The 21,107-nt window shown below is 35.2% G+C and overlaps 1 protein-coding gene across 10 annotated transcripts; it reads left to right on the plus strand.

Annotated features, from left to right (window-relative positions):
- Positions 1 to 162: 162 nt before the first annotated feature.
- Positions 163 to 20,622, plus strand: cremb (cAMP responsive element modulator b). Of its 10 annotated transcripts, none has more exons than XM_073940375.1 (6): positions 163 to 918; positions 1,284 to 1,335; positions 2,832 to 3,003; positions 10,945 to 11,091; positions 16,641 to 16,791; positions 19,569 to 20,622. In XM_073940375.1, the coding sequence occupies exons 2-6, from the start codon at positions 1,288 to 1,290 to the stop codon at positions 19,711 to 19,713; spliced, it is 663 nt and encodes a 220-aa protein (XP_073796476.1). In that variant the 5' UTR covers positions 163 to 918; positions 1,284 to 1,287; the 3' UTR covers positions 19,714 to 20,622. The 10 variants fall into 10 exon arrangements, with proteins under 10 accessions (XP_073796476.1, XP_073796474.1, XP_073796478.1 ...); XM_073940373.1 differs by having other exon boundaries at positions 19,921 to 20,622; XM_073940376.1 differs by having other exon boundaries at positions 838 to 918; positions 1,284 to 1,348; positions 19,921 to 20,622.
- Positions 20,623 to 21,107: the final 485 nt, after the last annotated feature.

Genomic DNA, 21,107 nt, shown 5'->3' on the forward strand with positions numbered 1-21,107 from the left:
CTTGTAAGCGCTTTGGGTTTTTAGAAAAGCATGTTATAAATAAAATATTAATATGAATTATGGTCTTAAAAAGTCTTAAATTTGACTTTATGAAACTTGCAGAAAACCTGATCTAAATTAAATTTAGGTAGATATAAAAAGTTGAAAAAATAAATGAATAAATTGTTGTGTGTTTTGTACTGTAATAGATATGAATCCATTGTTTTTCTTATCTAACACTTAGACATTCCATGAAACGTTATAGCTCATGAAAATTTGCTTGGAAGTCTTACTATGGATTTTTAGTTGTAAAAATGTGTGTGAACCCTGCAAAATGAACATTTACTACTTACCCTCAAGCTGATTCTAAACTTTGAAAACAATCAAAAAAAAAAAACTAAACGTAAAAGAAGATTTTTTGAAGAATGCTGAAAACATGTAAGCATTGACTTCCATAGTAGGAAAAACAACTACTATGGAAGTCAACGGTTGCAGCTTTCCAGTATTCAAAAAAAGATAAAAACTAATTTGAACTTGGTTTAAAATTGAGTAAATAATGACAGAAATGTTCAATAAAATCCATTTTGGATCCCTTTATTCCAATTTTGGTCACTGGATGTCGCCATTAATCCAAATTTATTTGGCGGTCCCTCTAGCAAATATGTACAATTACAAATTTACAGACTGAATTGATTTTATTATAACTCATCGATTTCAGCTAGATTTCCTCTGACGGATTCAGTTTTTTTTGACATCTGGCTTAACTGCCTAAACTAAATCTGAAACACTTATGGTATTCATAATTAGCGCGAATCTATTTACTTTGAAATAACGTCGCAACTAAACTGACCGTTACAAATCCAACAGTTTTCCTCAGTGTTTGCTCGACGACTGTGGTCAGTCACGTTTATTTTATACCACTTTCTCTTAAAAAAAAAGGTAAGAAAATTGTTCAAAATAATTATGTTTGATTCCAGTATTTCACAAATAGTCTATTTTGTGACATTGCTTACAAAACCTAACGAATAACTCGATTTAGCGTGGCATACTGACGTTACGTTGTTTAAAGTTGGTCAAAACTAAAAGGTTACCAAGTTTCTTATGTCAATCTAATGTAACTTATAACGTTAAATTAAGGATCAGTTCACTTTGTTGTCTTTAAATGTTTTCAAAAACTGATGATCAACTCAATGAATCTTGACAAAATCAGTTTTCTAAATGCTTAATTGTTCTCTCTCTCTAGTAGTCTATGTATACCTAACGTTATATATGTTTATTATTTGCTTTACATATTTTCTATAAAGAGCTATGGATGCAGGTGATTCACCATTCACACAATCTGCAGACTGTGCACAGGTAAGTAAAAACGGTAACATGCATTAATGCTGGGGTGTTAAAAACAAATATTGCCCCAAGTCATAGGAATTAATCCCTATTTAACTCGATCGGCAATCATTTAGTCTCTCAAACTGTCCACAGTTATATGGTGATGGGTGAGTAAGAAGTGTTGAATCAGGCATGTGTTATCTGGTCACACATGTAGGTGGCAGGTGAAAAAAGCGTAGGATTGACCTTGTGCGATGTGGAAAATGTATAAAGTTACATGATCTCCTCGCAGACTTATATAAGAGTTGATCATGAGATTATCATTCTAATTAAGAAATTGTTTACAACAGGGATGGGCAGTAGGTTATGATATGTATTACATATATATTTTAAACACAAAAAAGTATTTTGTCATTTGTATTTGATAGGGTTTATTAAAGTGGCTTAATATTTTGTATCAAAATACTTTAGTGTCTAGTGTTTTTTTTTTTTTGAAATACTGCAAAATACTTTGTAAGAAGTCCACATTGGTGCTTTCTCAGTTATTTGCCAAGACTTGAGATAAGACGAAAACAATGCTGAAGAAGTTGATCAATGCTTGGAATATGGATGGAAATTATGCATCACATATAAAAAATGGTAGGAGACAGATAGAAAGGGTAGATTAAGGAGCAGGTCAAAAAAAAGACAGGAAAATAACAAGACCAACAACATAAAAAAAAGTCCTTTAGTGGCAATACCTCCAATACTTCATTAGCTGTTTCAAATGACAATTGATGATCTGCAGGTGCTGTTTAGAGTTAATTACAAACTTTGACATAGTTTATCAGTTTGAGACAAAAATATTGAGTAATACTCCACAGACTGGTCGAAAATTTCCAACTTAGGTTTTATGGCAGCAAAAACTGCAATTTTTCATATCATCACCTTAGAATTATAAGGTTCTATCTGACATTTTTGTCCAAATTGAGTTAGTCACATATTCTTATTAAATGACAACTTATTTACATTGTGTGATATTTTTTTCTAGGTTGTTTATGTTAAAAACTTTATTTTTTAAAAAACAAAAAAGTTTTTTCCTACAAAGTCGAATCCTGGCTTGGCTCTATGGTTCTTTCTCTAAGCCAATCAGCATTTCGAATGCATGCACGAAGGCCAATTAGGATCAGCTTTCTTTTACATTCCACCGGTCTGCTCCATTGACAGCGGGAAAGACCAGAAAGAAACACAAAATCAGAGACGGCTAAATAATGCCGCACCACAAAAAATTGAGCAGAAACCTGAAACGGAAAATGTGATGATTAAGAAGGTTTGCGGAGAAATTTCATGCTTATAAAAGAAGAGTATTGTATTTTGTTGCACTTGTGGCTGCTGTATTTTTTAGTTTATTTACTGTTAACACTTTAAATTGAGGTATTTGGTATTTTATTTTAAAGTCCATTCCAATGTGTTGTTGCCCATCCCTGGTTTACAAAAAAGCTAACAAAGCATTTTTAAACTTTTTTCCCCCCAAAAAAACTCTCCAGATTTTTCCGCAGGCGTCATCAGCTACTGTCAAAGAGCAAAATTCTGGGGATCTGCCAGATTCTACCAATACACATAATGGCGACTTTCTAAAAGTTGGAAATGAACAACAGAAATCTGAAGTCGTGGAATCCTCAAGAAATATGTTCAGCAATACCAGCGCAGTCCCTTTCAGTGAGAAATTTCAAAGACATGTTTCATATGTACAGTGGCCCTCAAATAGTTTTTAGCATATGTAAGTCACATATAAAAAGGTACCATATGTATAATGTTGCAAAATGACAGTTGTCAAATGTTACCATTAACAACAAGGAGTGTTGTGTTTTTTAAATTGAGATTTTATAACCTGAGAGATTAATAAACAGGCTTTCCATTGATGTATACTTTGTTAGAATTTGACAATAGTTGTCCAATTTAATTGAAAATCTAGAATCTGAGGGTTCACAAACATAAAAAAAATATTTGTCTAAATGGAAATCTTAGCAATGCACATTACTAATCAAAATAGAGTTATTAAATATTTATTTTTACTAAATATCTTCATGGAACATGATCTTTACATATTCAAATGATTTTCGTTTTAAGAGAAAAATGGATAAGTTTGACGGTAACACTTTACAATAAGGTTTATTAGGTAATGCATTTACTAACATGAAATGATCATGAACAACACTTGTACAGCATTTATTAATCATAATTGAACATTTACTAATGCATTATTAACATCCAAGTCCATGCTTGTTAACATTAGTTAATGCACCATGAGTTAACATGAACTAACAATGAACAACTGTATTTTCATTAACTAACGTTTATTAACATGAATATATACTGTAGTGAATGTATTGTTCAATGTTTGTTCATGTTAGTAAATGCATTACTTAACATTAACTAATGAACCTTATTGTAAAGTGTGACCAGTTTGACCCATAGAATGTATTTTTGCCTGTTGCAACTTGATACTGATTTTGATTTTTTTTTAACTTTTATTGCAATTACTACTACATATGTTTTTCTGGTCAAGCTTTTGTGAACTGGATGACTAATATACACTACCTGACAAAAGTCTTTTCATCGATCCCAGTTGTAAAAGCACCAAATAATAATGACTTGATGTCTAGTTCATTATTTGGAAAAGTGGCAGGAGGTAGATTTTTCAGATGAATCATCTGTTGAACTGCATCCCAATCATCACAAATACTGCAGAAGACCTATTAGAACCCGCATGAAGCCAAGATTCTCTCCGATATCAGTCAAGTTTGGTGAAGGAAAAATCATGGTTTGGGGTTACATTCAGTATGGGGGAGTGCGAGAGATCTGCAGAGTGGATGACAACATCAACAGCCTGAGGTATCAAGACATTTGTGCTGCCCATTATGTTACAAACCACATGAGGGCAAATTCTTCAGAAGGATAGGGCTCCTTCTCTTTCTTCAGCCTCCACATCAAAGTTCCTAAAAGCTAAGAAGGTCAAGGTGCCCCATTATTGGCCAGCCCAGTCACCAGACATGACCATTATTGAGCATGTCTGGGGTAAGTTAATGGAGGAGGCATTGAAGATGAATCCAAATAATCTTGATGAACTCTGAGAGTCCTGCAAGAACGCTTTCTTTGCCATTCCAGATGACTTTATTAATAATTTATTTGAGTCATTGCAGAGATGTATGGATGCAGTCCTCAAAGCTCATAGGAGTCAGACACAATATTAACTCTTTTTCCACTGCACCATGGCTTTATATTCTATACTGTACATTACTTCTGTCAGACCTTACTGTCCTAAATAAATAATTAAAAATCAAGGCATGATCAGGTTTTATTTTGGTAAAACAAGCATAATCTTGAGGCCTTTGCCTTTCATATAAGCCACTTCTGATACCAAATGATTCACTAGAAGACTTTATTATTTGTTGTTCCTAAAACTTGGATAGGTGGCAAGACTTAAGGTAATGTAGACTTCCGGTTATGTCGCCTTTGGTATAGACGTGAGTGCGATCAGCTCCCTTTAACTTTTTATTTCTTCTTTACAAACCTCGTTGGTTTAGAACTTTTTGGCAACCTACATTTATTTACTTTTCTCTCTTAGAGTACGTAGTATTAAATTTTCACTTAACATGTCGAAAGGAAAGGGCAAACAGGTGGAAAAAGATCGTGAAGCGCCGTCCTCGCCTAGCTCTGGTGTCACGCTAGCCGAAATTAGCGCCCTGCACGAGGAGCTCAGAGCCTCTCTGGCCGCGGATTTTAAAGCCTCTTTTGAAAGCTTGGACAGTAAGTTGGAGAATATTAACTCCACAGTCGCGGCTCACGACCAGCGCATCAGTTGCCTTGAATCGGGACTCGCGGAGGTGACCCAGCACCTTGAACACCTGGAGACCGCGTGCGCCGGCCTCACTAAAGAAAATGAGTGGCTGCGGTCTAAAATGTCAGACCTAGAGGGGCGCAGCCGGCGGCAGAATATTCGCATCGTGGGGCTCCCCGAGTCAATCGAGGGACCGCGACCAACTAACTTTTTCTCCGAAATGCTTGCTGAGGTATTTGGCGATCAGATTTTGGCGTCACCGCCTGAACTGGACAGAGCGCACCGAATTCCCGCTCCCAAACCTGCCCCAGGTCAGAGACCGCGCCCTGTGGTTTTGCGGTTTCACCGTTACCAGGTGAAGGATTTGGTGGTTCGTGAGTCCCGTAAAAAAGGAATTTTGACCTTTCGTAATCACAAGATTCGGATATTTGAAGATTACAGCCCAGATGTCCTAAAGCTGCGCAGTGAATTCAAAGATGCCATGGCGGAGCTATACAAGCGCGGACTCAGACCTGCTCTTCTCTTTCCAGCTAAACTACGCATCACTCTACCGAACGGTGAGAAACTATGGCTGCTGACAGCTAACGAAGCCAACAACTACATTCGGAACTTAGACGTATAGTAGTTCACCTCTATGCTTTGGACGATGACATGACGTGACATAAACCCATCTCTTGTCATAAACAGCTTGGCGCTTTTTTTTCCCCTTTTTTCCGTAACACTCATGCCACTTCAAGGAGTTACTACTGGGTGACTAACGTTATTCGATGTACTCTCACAGAAGTTTGTTCGTCGAGATGCAATGTGAATTTTTTTTTATTTTTCTCTTTTTTTGACAATTCTATTATTGCTTTTTGATGAAAATGGTGACTCGTTCTTTTCACCTTTAATATTTTTCATGGACGATGATATATCATCGTGTTCGGGGATAAAGACTTGTTAAACTGTATACAATGTTTGATACCAACATACGATTACGTCATAGTTCAAAATATGTTTAATTAATCTATTTTTAAGTCAGTTATTCATACGGTTGTATGTAGTAGTGGTACAAATACAACTATGAGGTTGTGTGGTAAAATATGGGGAGGGATTGTATAAAGGAAGAAGGAAGCTTGCAACAGTGTTGGTTGGAGATATGTTTGATGTAGATGTTCTTGCCTACATCACTTGTTGGAGTTGCGTGTGTGGGTTAGGAGGGTGGGGGCGGGTTGGTGTTTGTAGTTGTGTGTTTCTTTTTTTTTTTTTTTTCTCTTTCCCTTTTCTGTTCTTTTTCTTCTTATGTTTTTTTTTTTTTTTTTTTTTTTTTTTTTTTTGCGGGGACCAGAGAAAATTTGTGACAACTAGTTTTTAATGTCTCCTGTGTTCAGTGGGACACCTACTGGTGTACTTACATTCTCCAGCTGGAATGTCAAAGGGCTTAACTCACCTATAAAACGTAACAAAGTTCTCAACCACTTGAAGCAGTTAAACACTAAAATAGCTTTTATCCAAGAAACTCATCTTACAAGTGCTGATCACTTAAAAATTAAAAAGGACTGGGTAGGTCAGCTGTATCATTCCTCGTTTTCCAGTAAGTCACGAGGAGTGGCTATACTTATACATAGATTAATTCCATTTTCTGTATCTAAAGTAATTTCTGATCCAAATGGACGTTTTATCATTATTACTGGCCACATTAATGGTATTCATCTGGTATTAGCAAATATATATGGACCAAATTGGGACAATGAAGTTTTTTTCAAGAATCTTTTATTTTCCCTTCCTGATTTAAACACTAGCCAACTTATTTTAGGAGGAGATCTTAACTGCTGCCTGAATCCTACTCTAGATTGTTCTTCATCAAAACCCAGAGCTATTTCAAAATCAGCAAAAACTATTGAATCGTTTATGGAACAATATGCAGTTTCTGATGCCTGGCGTTTTCTAAACCCTAACGCAAAACAGTTTTCTTTTTTTTCACCTGTCCACCAAAGCTTTTCTCGGATTGATTATTTTCTCCTTGATAATAAATTAATTCCATGTATCAAGAATTGCTCCTATAGTCCTATTGTGATATCTGATCATGCTGTGCTTACATTGGATCTATCATTTCCTTGTGGGACAACTCCTAGGTCTTTCTGGCGCCTAAATACTCTATTACTTAATGACCCAGATTTTGTGCAAATTATCAACGATCGGATTGACCTTTTTATTTCTACAAATGTCACCCCTAGCATTTCAGCTAGTATTTTATGGGAAGCTTGTAAAGCCTTTCTGAGGGGAGAAATCATATCTTATTCAGCACAGCAGAGAAAAAGGGCATCTGAACAGAAGTCCTCTTTAATTAAATATCTAGCGAAGCTTCAGTCCAAAATGGAAACCTCACCAACTCCAGATTTGTCTAAAGAAATACTTACAGCAAAAACTGAATTTGACCTGCTGACAACGAATGAGGCCACTGAAGCTCTTCATAAAAGCCGTTATAATTTCTATGAATTTGGCGATAAACCTAGTAAACTACTAGCACACCAGCTACGCCAGTCCTCTGCTCTAAACCATATAACTCAAATTTCAACTTCTTCTGGACCCACAACTGACCCACTTCTCATTAACAACCAATTTAGAAATTTCTACAGCTCCTTGTACACCTCAGAAAGCCTGAACGAAGAATCACACCTTGATAGTTTTTTTCATAATCTTGATATTCCCCTTATAGATCCTGACTTGGCTTTAAAATTGGATGATCCCATCACTCTCGATGAAGTTAAGACAACACTGAGCCTTTTGCAAAGTGGAAAGAGCCCAGGTCCTGATGGTTTTCCAGCTGAATTTTTTAGAACATTTTCAGAGAAATTATCACCTCTTATGCTGAACATGTTTAATGAATCTTTTAAATCTGGTATACTTCCACAAACTTTACGCCAAGCCTCCATCTCCTTAATTCTTAAAAAAGATAAGGACCCCCTTCAGTGTAATAATTATCGTCCTATTTCTCTACTGTGTGCAGATGTAAAAGTACTTGCTAAGATACTAGCATGTCGCTTGGAACCACTACTACCAGCTATAATCTCCCCAGATCAGACTGGTTTCATTAAAAATAGGCAGTCTTTTCACAACATCAGACGTCTCTTAAATATTCTTTACACTAGCCCACATAAAAAGACTCCAGAGTTAATTATATCCATGGACGCTGAAAAGGCTTTCGACAGAGTTGAGTGGGATTTTTTATTTTACACTCTTAAAAAATTTGGAGTGGGTGATTATTTTATATCTTGGATAAAGCTTTTGTATACTTCCCCTTTAGCCTGCGTACGCACAAATAATTACTACTCAAAATACTTCCCTCTTGGGAGAGGAACAAGGCAAGGATGCCCACTCTCCCCTCTTCTGTTCGCTCTGGCTATCGAACCTTTGGCCATTGCCCTTAGAGGCAGTTCAATGTTGGGCATCACTAGGGGGGGAGTTGACCATAAATTATCCTTGTATGCAGACGACCTTTTGCTGTTCATTGCTGACCCGGCCAGCTCTATCCCAGTGGTGCTTGCATTGCTAACAGAATTCGGCAAAATTTCAGGCTACAAATTAAATCTGACTAAAAGTGAAGCAATGCCTATTAATAATGCTGCCTCTGAATACCCTTTATCTTCCTTGCCATTTAAGGCCACTTTACACAGCTTCAAATACTTGGGTGTACAGGTGACAAAAAAATTTGAAGAGCTGTTCGACCAAAATTTTTCTCCATTGCTTAGTCGTCTCACACATGATTTTCGCCGCTGGTCTCTTCTCCCATTATCAATGGCAGGCAGAATCAGCTGCGTAAAGATGAATGTACTCCCTAAATTCTTATACCTTTTTCAGTGTATTCCAATTTTTATCCCAAAATCTTTTTTTGCTACATTAGATAGTTCTATCTCTCAATTTTTGTGGAATGGTAAGACCCCGAAGATTCGAAAGGACATTCTACAGAAACCTAAGGGCTTGGGTGGGATGGCCCTCCCTAATTTTTTGTCTTATTATTGGGCTGCGAACATACGATCCTTATTATATTGGAAAAATAAAAAAAATCTAGACGGTCCCCCAGCATGGTTAAATATTGAGAACGCCTCATGTAGATCTTCGGACTTAAAAGCTCTCCTCTGCTTTCCCATCACGCTATCTCCACTTAAATACACTGATAATATAATTGTGAAAAACAGTCTTAAAATTTGGATTCAGTTTTTACGTAACTTTGGCTTTCAATCTACCCCTTTAACCGCCCCAATACATCTAAACCCATTGTTTTCTCCATCTATATTGGATGGAGCATATGCCTCTTGGAAGAATCAAGGGATACTCTCAGTAGCAGATCTTTATATCGAAGGTGTTTTTGCCTCATTTGACCAACTGAATGCATTGTATAACATTCCGAGAAATCATTTTTTTAGATATTTACAAGTACGTGACTATGTTCGTAAACATTTCCCTGGTTTTCCCAATGTCCCTCAACTATCGAAGATCGACAATATTTTATGTCTCGAAGCAAGCAGTAAAGGCCTAATCTCTAAACTAATCAGTATTTTTGCAAATTTACAGTCTTTTCCAGGTGACAGTCTCCGCACCAGCTGGTCTGCGGACCTTAATATTGAAATAGATCAAGATACATGGGAGGCAGTTCTGGACAGGGTTCATTCTTCATCTATATGCGCACGTCACTGCCTCATTCAGTGTAAAGTGGTTCACAAAGTACACTGGTCGAAATGTAGGCTCGCACGGATCGACCAAACTATTGATCCAGAATGTGATAGGTGTCATTTGGGTTTAGGTACTTTAACCCATATGTTTTGGACATGCCCAGCTCTTTCCTCATTTTGGGGCTCAGTATTTCAGTCTCTTTCAGCCATTACTTCTATAGATATAACACCATCACCCATTATTGGCCTGTTTGGCGTGATGCCGGATAATTATGCATTACCCACTTACCTTTTAAACTTCGTGGCCTTTCTTACTTTGCTTGCTAGGCGTGTCATTTTATTATACTGGAAGAACCCTCAGCCACCCTCGCATGTACGGTGGCTGAAAGATGTTTTGTATTTTGTAAAACTAGAGAAGATTAGATATTCCCTTCAAAGACCTAACAGAACATTTGCCAATATTTGGGATGCCCTTTCTTTATATGTTAAAACTCTCCAGCTGGATCTAGACTGATCACCTCAACTTTTGATCACAATAGTACATCAGTTTGTAATCTTTCATCACTCGAAATGTAACATTTGAGATTACTGTATAAATGTAGACATCTGCCTCGCATTAATTGTTTATTTCATTTTATTATTATCTTCTTTTTTATTTTAATTTATTTATTCACTTTTTTATCGATATGTTATTTGTATTTATATTTATACATTTTTTTCTATTATTATTTATGTAAGGGTTGTTTGATATGTTTGTAAAATGGAAAAATGTTAAATAAATCATAAAAAAAAAAAAAAGACTTAAGGTAATGTAGTCGCAGGAACAAAACTGATCAAGGTCAAGGGTCAAAGGCAGGTTTTGAATCACAAATGGATACAGTTTTGATTAGTTTTTTCCAAACTCTATTGTGTATCACTCTGAATACGTGGACCATTCTTTGATACTTCTAAATATTTTTTTTAAAGTTAAATCTGGTTGCTATTCACTGCCATAAAGAAGTTGAGCAGGAAATCTTTTAATTTCTTCTATTGTAGCGACACAGGATAAGTAAATGATGCTAAATTAGTTTGAGGCCACTGTAGATGATTTTATAAACATTATTGTCGTAAATCAAAATTATTTGCGTAATCATTTCCTTATGTGTTTTTATTGTTATTATTTTAAAGTCTCCATGAGCCCGAACGGTAGTGTCCACTTCATCCCCTGCCAGCAGAGATATGAAAACTTCTCTTCCTGGCCTAGGTCTCCCGTGACGCAGTTTGCTGTTCACTCCAGGAATGGCACTTACATCGTCTCTAACAATCAGGGCCAAGGTAATGACGTCATGGTTTAAATCATCATTTAGCTGAGATCATGGCATTTTATAAATACCGTTATTAGGATATTCAGACTAGTAAAACGCATTCATAATTACAATCTTGTAATGTACAACTTGCTGCTGTATTACATACAATGTTTAGGACTCGATAGTGTTGCCATAGAAATACATAATTCTGAGGCTAAAGACGTGAGCGGCTCTAAACAGAATGTGATGTCATCTTGAAATTACAGTTATTACAAAATGACATCAACACAGGCAGATATTTTGGAATATTTTTTGGTTCAACAAAAAAATCTAATTTACTACATGACTTTAAGATGACTTTTTTACATAGTGATACATTAAAGATGATTTTAAGCTATTTTCTATAAATTAATCATAGAACTTAAATTATTGAAAATTTAACTACTGAAAATTAAACACACACACACACACACACACACACACACATATATATATTAAATATGGGTTTACATTATAAAATATAAAAAAATGTAATACACTTTTTTCCTTTTTTTGGATCATAAAAATGATATTTGTTCATACTTTTCATTATTTTGCGGACAGTTAAATTCATTAAATATAAATTAGCAAGGATTTTATTTAATGCTTTTTTATTTAATTCTTTATTTAAAGGTTATATTTAACTAATTCAAAAATGTAAATGTATATATGTGTGTATATATTTTAAAATGTAATTTATTCTTGTAATAGAAATTGAGTTGTTAGCAGCAGTTTCAATCTTTGTTGTCACATGATAGTTCATGAATCCTTCTGTAGTCTAAAACATCCAGAAAAATTGGGTACAGTGTACTCTATTAATATAAAGAAATTTTTGGTGTTCAGGCTTTTTTTTAAAAGAGTAATATACATTTTAAAATAGAATATACAGTTTTTAAAAATATTTTCATTAACAAAAAATTGAAAACAACCACATTTATTTTTTAAAATGCATTTTTAAACCAAGCCTTGCCATGAAAAAACAATGTTTTCACCTAAATAGCAAAACCCATATGCTGTTTGTGTAGACTTCTAATTTACAGAACTGTTAAAATACTCAAAAATGTCTCTGTCAACATTTTCAAACAATTTATTTGATTTACCAAAGTCACACAAGTGCCACTTCACATCTGTCACATCCGTAACGGAGGAATGTCACATCCATAACGAAGGTTTTTCCTCATAATATATATATATATATATATATATATATATATATATATATATATATATATATATATATATATATATATATATAGTCTTGATTAGTATTATTTTTTTGGGGTTGGACGATTTGACTCACAGAATTTCCACAAAGTATGTTGTATATCGTAAACTGCCACACTTTTTTGGTCACATCCATAACGCATATTTTTATTTCCCTAATTTAAAGTATAAATCATGTTTACAGTAATACACAGTAATTACAATTGATTATTTTATGATCCCTTAACTCTGTGGCTTGAAACAGATGTTTGCATATACCGCATATATAGTTGAAGTCAGAATTATTAGTCCCCCTGTTTATTTTTTCCCCAATTTCTGTTTAATGTAGAAAAGATTTTTCCAACACATTTCCAAACATAATAGTTTTAATAACTCATTACTGATAACTTATTTATTTTATCTTTGCCATGATGACAGTAAATAATATTTGACTACAAATTTTTCAAGACACTTCTATACAGCTTAAAGTGACATTTAAAGGCTTAACTAGGTTAAATAGTGTTAACTAGGCAAGTTATTGTAAAACATTGGTTTGTTCTGTAGACTATCAAAATAAAATTAGCTTAAAGGGGCTAATAATTTTGACCTTAAAATGAATGTAAAAAAATAAAAAACTGCTTTTACTCTTGCCGAAATAAAACAAATAAGACTTTTTTTCCAGTAGAAAAAATATGGTCAGACATACTGTGAACATTTCCTTGCTTTGTTAAACATCATTTGGGAAATATTTAAAAAAGAAAAAAAATTTCAAAGAGTGGTTCTGACTTCAACTGTATGTTCTTTGTGAATTCATATTTCGAGTTTTTACTTCTGACAAATGTCACATTAATAACACTGGAATTCCTCAGTCTTTAATGAAGTTTGATCTATTTGATGCATCCTTGATTAATACATGTATGAATCAAGACATCATAACTAAACATATAAGCTAAATAACAAAATGACACTGTATATAATGTATCATATATGTTTAAACTCATAATAGAAAGTCCTATGCACAGGAAGCTTTTCAACAAGCTTTTGTAGTCCAGCTCACTGTCTGAGATGAGAATGGCGGAGGAGGAGGGAGGGAGGGAGAGAGAGAGAGAGGGAGGGCTGGCTCCGCTAGCCACTGCGTTACTGACATCAGGAGGCTAATGATGTCATAGTGATGTCAATGGCCCCGACAGTGACTGCACACTTAGCTTGTGGTTTGGCCGGCATTGCATTCTGACAGCAGAGAGATACAGGCTGACTTTCAGCTCTCTATACATGGCTGTGACCGGAGATGAGACAGAATCAGGTACGTCTGCTATGTTTTTGTGCGGATTGTTTTGTGCTTTAACATTGGGAAGTTGGTTTGAATAGTTTGAAATACTTCGGTAGATTTGTTTGGGTGTTGTTAGTCAGAGATTTCATGCTCAAACAAAACTTTGAAGAAGGAAAAAGACATCAGACCTGACTCTGGAATCATTTTTCCCCATTATATTCCCACAGTGAATCATCTCTGCGGCATGCAACAGGCTGAAAGAATGACATTTTTCACAATTTTTGGCTTTCTTTATAGTTCGCTTATTTTTTTCAGCACCTCTCTCTCTCTCTCTCTCTCTCTCTCTCTCAAATGCGTGAACTGCGCTGCCCACTCAAAGTGCAGCCGACGTCATCTTGTTTCCTGGAATTGTACACCAGCAGGAAAATGTAAATGCTGAACGGCAAATGAAATGTACATTGACGTCATTCCAGAGTCATGTTGTGATCTCAGGCCGAGCAGATTATTCATCTCTCAGACTGGAGCACGGTCTCCACGGAGACCAGATGAATCATGTACAGAAATCCTCTGCACTGATCATAAGCTTTGTAAAACTGTTTCATTTGTCTCAATTAAGAGAAAACTTTTGATCCTGCAAGTCCCTCATGTGACCTGCCGCTCATTTTAATTTGCGACCGTGAGCTCATAGTTTGTGGCTACAGGGGGAAATTGAATCACTAAAGCTTTCATAATGGCAGGATGGTCGCACGTTGAACCATGGATGAATATTTTATTAGTGTGTAATTCAGTTTATAACCACTCCATGAGCAGATCTGTGTATGATCTACGTCCGTGCCGGACTCAGAAAGAGCTAATCTCCACTGGATATTAATTGTCTGCTTATGGTCCTTGCAGACATTTGATTCGGTTGAACTTTAGGTTTGTTTACATGGTGATAGTCAAACAGAGCTTTGTGTCAGTGCGATCTTATTTAATCTATATAATTTAATTAAATCTATTCACTATTTTAGTTAATGCTTTTAAGAACGTTGAAGTGTATTGATACATTCTTGCTTGAAATTTGAGACAAATGCCAATACGTCATTGCAGATTAACCACACTGATTACATTTGCTGCTGGAGATTAGCAGTTGCAGTTGTCAACCACAATGACGTCTAAATGTCACCACACTGATATGTGATATGTGTTGATTTTACCAGGCTCGGTCGCAAAGTTTTGATCACATTTTTTTCCATAACAAATAGGTCACTATTAGTGTTATGATAACAAAAAAGATTGAGTAACTCATTATACTAAATTTCACTAAAATAATTTGATGTTTTTGTTAAGTAAAATATTAACTTAGCTATGCAGTGTGTTTATTTATTGATAGATAGATTGGTTGGTTGATTATTTGGATTGATTGATTGATTGATTGATTGATTGATTGATTGATTGATTGATTGGTGTTTGTTGATTGATTGGTTGGTTGATTGGTTGATTGGTTGGCTGATTGATTTGTTGATTGATTGATTGATGTTTGTTGATTGATTGGTTGGTTTGTTGATTGATTGGTTAAATGATTGGTTTGTTGATTGATTGATTGAATGAATGATTGATTGGTTGTTCGTTGATTGATTGGTTGGTTATTGGTTAGTTTTTTGGATGATTGATTTGTTGATTGAATGATTGGTTGATTGAATGATTGATTGATTGATTGATTGATTGATTGGTTAATTGATTGGTTGGTCAGTTGATTGATTGGTTGATTTATTGGTTGATTGCTTGGTTTGTTGATTGATTCATTGATTGGTTGATTCATGGATTTTTTGATTGATTGATTGATGTTTGTTGATTGATTGGTTGGTTGGTTTGTTGATTGATTGATTGGTTTAATGATTGGTTTGTTGATTGATTGATTGATTGATTGATTGATTGATTGATTGATTGGTTTGTTCGTTGATTGATTGGTTGGTTATTGGTTAGTTTTTTGATGATTGACTGGTTGATTGATTGATTGATTGATTGGTTGGTCAGTTGATTGATTGGTTGATTGCTTGGTTTGTTGATTGACTGATTGATTGATTGATTGATTGATTGATTGATTGATTGATTGATTGATTGATTGATTGATTGGTTTGTTCGTTGATTGATTGGTTGGTTATTGGTTAGTTTTTTGATGATTGACTGGTTGATTGATTGATTGATTGATTGATTGATTGATTGATTGATTGATTGATTGATTGATTGATTGATTGGTCAGTTGATTGATTGGTTGATTGCTTGGTTTGTTGATTGATTGATTGATTGATTGATTGATTGATTGATGGATTGGCTGATTGATTTGTTAATTGATTGGGTGGTTGATTGATTTATTGCATCTGCTGTGTAAAACATATGCTAGATAAGTTGGCGGTTCATTCCACTGTGGCGACACCTGATGAATAAAGGGACTAAGCCGATGGGAAATATTTTACACATACCATATATTGACATAAATGTTTGACTCATTTCATTGTTTCTTAAGCATGTTCAATCTACTTGATCAATTAATTACTCTGCTTCTCCTAATTCATTTATTCAGAACTGTTGATTTTATGTACAGTATATAACCAAGTACATTATAAGTAACTTTAATTAAATTACCTGAAAATGAAAAGTAGAACCTTACTTGATTTTTTTTTCAAACAAAATGAAATACAATTACAGTAACTGGTTACTTTGTTAACAATTACACCTAACATCATGTGTGGGCCTAACCGTAATATTTTGTCTTACATGCATAACCATTCATATATATATATATATATATATATATATATATATATATATATATATATATATATATATATATATATATATATATATATATATATAATGCATATATTTTAGTATGCCTTTAGGGTCCAAATACTTTCTGAGGTACTTGTAAATATAATCAGCATAGCTGTAATGTCCAGCATAATGTAACCATAAAAATAACCACAACAAAGCACTCCCTCTGCAACAAAGAGCTTGTTCTCTGTGCCAAAAATGCAAAGTAAACTGTTCCTCTGTAAATGAATGTGCTTGTGGGTTTTTTGCAGCCACCACTGGAGGTATGTCAGGATATCAGATGTCCTCTCCTGCATCTGGTCTTTCCCAGGTCATGGACAGCTCACCCGACTCTCTGCCCAGCCCTCAGCTTCTGGCAGAGGAGGCATCACGCAAAAGGGAACTCCGACTGATGAAGAACAGGTAATGCTCAGACACCTTTCTCATTCTACAATCGACAGTAATTCTTATAACAGCTCATTCTTTCTGCATGCTAAAAAAAGCTAAAATTTGTTGTTCATTTTCTCTCCCTTAAGACAATCTTAGATATAGGTTAATATTTAAGATCATTTTTTATATTTAGTGGTCCTTTGTGATTTATAAAATGCAAGTCAATGGCACTTTTGATAGTAAACAAAACATATACAGGCAAAACTAAATTAGTGCCTAAATATAATAAACTCGCATGGTTTAGAAAATGTATGTATAGGCTGCATAATCCAGGAAAATATAATATTTATGAACGATACAACGGTTTTAGGGTGGTTCGAAAGACCCACCCCTCACTGACAAAGGTGCAGAGTTTGTCCCATACACAAGCTCATTTGTCATATTTTGACTGCTATGCCATAATAAATTGTGAAAATAGCTATCAAAGAAGGCTTTAAGACCAAGTGGAATCCTCTTTTGGCTGTTGCCTCAGCGTGACTGAAAGGTGAATGTGCTGGCCAGTTTGAGTTTTCCTAATATATGACAATAGCTAGTTTTTTTATTTAAAACTTGAGCAGCATCCTTTTTTCTGATGATATACTGTATGATGTAATAATTTTGTATTTGAAAAATAAGTATTATTCTCATATTTCTTTTCTTTTAAATCTTTAGGTTTTTGGTACATCACAACATGTGGTTGATGACCATCTGGCAAAGTATTCCAGCAAAAAAATAGTGCTTAAAAAGTATTTAAACCTCATAATTAAATAGAAAATGAGGCTAATAACGGCAAAAGGTCCATATTTTAAGAAAAAAAGAACCAATCCTTTCACCAGGCTGGCTACGGACCTGTTCTGTCTCTTCATCTGATTGAATTTCAAAGGCAGCATATATCTTTCATTGGTTTCAATTTCCCACAATCCTGTTCGTTTCAGACAGTTTAACTAAAAAAACATGGCATCTCTAAGTGCCACATGGGTGTCTTTTTGTATGTAATTTTTTTTTTAATTCAAAAGTATTTTTATTGAACATATTAGATATGAAACATTATGTATAGCTTTTCACTTTTACTTTTTTTTACACAACAAACAAACAAAACCTGTCGCACACATAAACATTTAGGTTCTATAAAAATATATAAATTATATTAAGATGAAATACAAATAAATAGTAATATTAAGTAAAACATATGTTACCCTTATATATAAGGGAAGGAAAGGAAAAAAAATAGAAAAAAAACAAGGAAAGGTTCTACTCTTCTAAAATGACTGAGGGGTTCATTTTCTTTATGTGATTTAAAACATAAAAACATATCAGTACGGCCTCCTACAGTATATCGTATTTTTCTAAGGTCAGGTGGTGTATAAGTTCCATAAGCCATTGCTTAAAGGTTGGAGGAAGTTTTTCCTTCCATTTCAGCAATAGTAATCTTCTAGCTAAAAGCGTAGCAAAGACAATCACATTTATCTTGCTTTTGTTAAAACATAAGGACAGTGGTGAGATCCCAAAAATGTAAATTATGGCCTCAGGTTCTATATAGGTATTTAATGCGTCCGAGAGAAATGTAAATATTATCTGCCAGAAATCCTTTAATTTTGAACAAGTCCAAAACATATGAGATAGAGCAGCTGGCTCAATGTTACATCGGTCACAATTAGGTTCTATATTCGATTTAAATTTAGCTATAGTTTCACTTTGGACCAATGTAGTCTATGTACTACTTTAAATTGTATAACTCTATGTTTTAAACAAATTGAAGATGAGTGGATATTGTCTTAAACCTATTAAATGTACATTTGTGACCAATGTTATTTTTTTATGGTATATTTTAGAGAGAGGTTATTAAGCAAATATTTTCCTTGTTATTATCCTCAAAACTCTCTCTATTTTGCTGTAGATGATTATATTATTAGGCTGTCTCAGAAGTCTCTGAAATCAGTTTTACGAGGTGTCTTCATAAACAAACAACAGGGCAGCTAAGTCAGCTTTCTGGTGCAACTGAAAGTAGGTGTTGACTGGCATTTCATGAATCACCAAGGGCCACATTTTACAAGAATCTTTAACGTTTTGCTGAAGGAATTAGTTACCCACGTTTTTGAATAGCCTAAAGCAGGTCGCACACCAGAAGCGCTGCTCGGCGCCGCGACACGGCGCGCACATGACAGTTTAAAGTATCACACACCAGACACGCACATTCGAATGATATTTAACATGAAACTAATCAGATGGCGCTCTGTGGCGCGGCTGAAAAATGAACTGCGTCCTGAGCCGTGGACGGGCGCCGCCGACAGCCGCCGACTTGTGGCGCCAGTGTGTGTATCCTGATAGAAACCTATGTTTAGAATTTTAAAATGCGTGGCGTTGCGCGGCGCACTGCCGAGCGACGCTTCTGGTGTGCGACCTGCTTTAGGGTAAGAAAATTAACAGTAACATTTATTTTGCCATAAATTATCCCTGCGCATGTTAATGTTCTTTATTTGCATGCAGAGTAGGGCTTCATTGTTTGATGAAACGTCCCTTCATCATGCTTGTTTAGTCTTGAGAGTGTCAAGCATGTGCTAAAACCTGTTTTTTTTCATGATGATGCTTGAGAGAGAGTGGAAAAGCTCAACCTCAACTAAACAAGCACTCATTCAAAACCCAGAGTTTTGCTTTCACAAGCTTGCCCGGATGATGTTCTGCAGTTTTAACTCTCATGAACTGGGACCTGTAAACACAATGTAAGATTTACAGTATTGACGCTCACCGAGCCTCTCTGTTGTTGCTTCCAGGGAAGCTGCCCGAGAATGCCGGCGAAAGAAGAAAGAATATGTCAAATGTCTCGAAAACCGAGTTGCTGTGCTTGAAAAACAAAACAAGACGCTCATCGAAGAACTCAAGGCTCTTAAAGACATATACTGTTGCAAAAATGAGTAACACTAAACTAAAGACTGGTCCGACCTTTACAAAGCAAACATGCTTTTCACCCACCCAATGTCCAGCCTAATTGCGTTACAATCGGATAAGCTGACATCTGCTTGGTTATGTCGTCCCGTGTGCGAAAGATGGTGACGTGTGATTGTGTGTGCGCTGGAGGCCTAAGTCAGTGTGATGTGTTGCCCCTGTTGCTTGTGCTCTTTGCAGGACGGCAGCCAAACTGTATAGACGCAGGAAGAGAGACTATGTGCTGGGTTTAGAGACGCGCATCACCTCGATCGAGGACCAGAACCAGAAACTTAAAGAGGAGCTGGACAATCTAAAGAAGTTGTGCTCTCTGGGATGTTCAAATCATAGTAGCACACTGGATGCTGCTATTTGATTTCTATTTAACAGTGGAATATTTTAGTCGTGTTTTGTTCAAATCTTTTGGGAAAACTGAACCAGATACCAGCACTGCCTATGCGTATACAGTTAAAAACAAAAAGATTTCATAATGACAATTGGATGATATATTCAAAATAATTACTTAGTTGACAGATCTATTTTAAGTAAGTGTAATTGAATATTTAAGTACACAAATACACCAGCTCCGAAACTAATATGAGTATAGTTACTGCATATATTTCTTGAATTAAATGTAGGCTGCAGAGATAGGTTGTATATATTAACAAATAACAGTATTTTGTGTTCTTTTGGTTGTGTTTATGGCATATTAATCAAATAAATGTGCCAAATTCTCTTAAAAACAATAACCAATATATTCTTGAAACCTTCCTTGTGAATACTTTTTAAGTCACACAGTCCTTCAGAGTCTCCATAGAGACTATCAGCACAAATTTATCTGTTTACTGTCTCGCATATTTACATAGCCTTTGTTCAAATAAATTGATCTAGGACTCCACTTGATGACATTTTGGCGTTGTTACTTTATTATGAAGACTTTAATAATAACTGTTTATTTATTTATTTAGGTAAACGTTTCACAGCAAAGTCATAAATTACTGTGACGTATACAGAATTACATTTAAATGTTATCTCTATTTCCAATCACTTACAGGGAGTGTGGGGTAAAATTACTTATGAAAGTACTGCATTACAAAAGGGGTTCCCAATCTTTTCTGTGACCCCCAAAATACAATGCCAGTGGTTATAGATATGCAATATAATCCTTGCACACAACAGTGCACACATACCAATAGGCCCAAGTTTATTCATTAATTAAGTTTGAAGAACACCACTCGGAGATCATCCTCCATGTTCAGATGTGGCCTGTATTAATTTTTAATGTACATAAGTGCTGTAAAGGTGTCAGAAAGTTTAACCTGGTGCCATAAAATCAGTGTGCTGCATTTGACACTATTTCTGTGTCTTTCATATGACGTAATCACCAC

This window comes from Danio rerio, chromosome 24, assembly GCF_049306965.1.
Source record: "Danio rerio strain Tuebingen ecotype United States chromosome 24, GRCz12tu, whole genome shotgun sequence".
In the NCBI taxonomy this organism is placed as follows: Eukaryota; Metazoa; Chordata; class Actinopteri; order Cypriniformes; family Danionidae; genus Danio; species Danio rerio.

Excerpts from the sequence above, each read along its gene's own strand:
- cremb (XM_073940372.1), top strand. The coding sequence starts at position 2,450 with ATGCACGAAGGCCAATTAGGATCAGCTTTCTTTTACATTCCACCGGTC. Across the intron at positions 11,092-16,640 it reads CTCTAACAATCAGGGCCAAG|CCACCACTGGAGGTATGTCA; the intron begins GTAATGACGTCA and ends GGTTTTTTGCAG. Across the intron at positions 16,792-19,920 it reads CTCCGACTGATGAAGAACAG|GACGGCAGCCAAACTGTATA; the intron begins GTAATGCTCAGA and ends TGCTCTTTGCAG.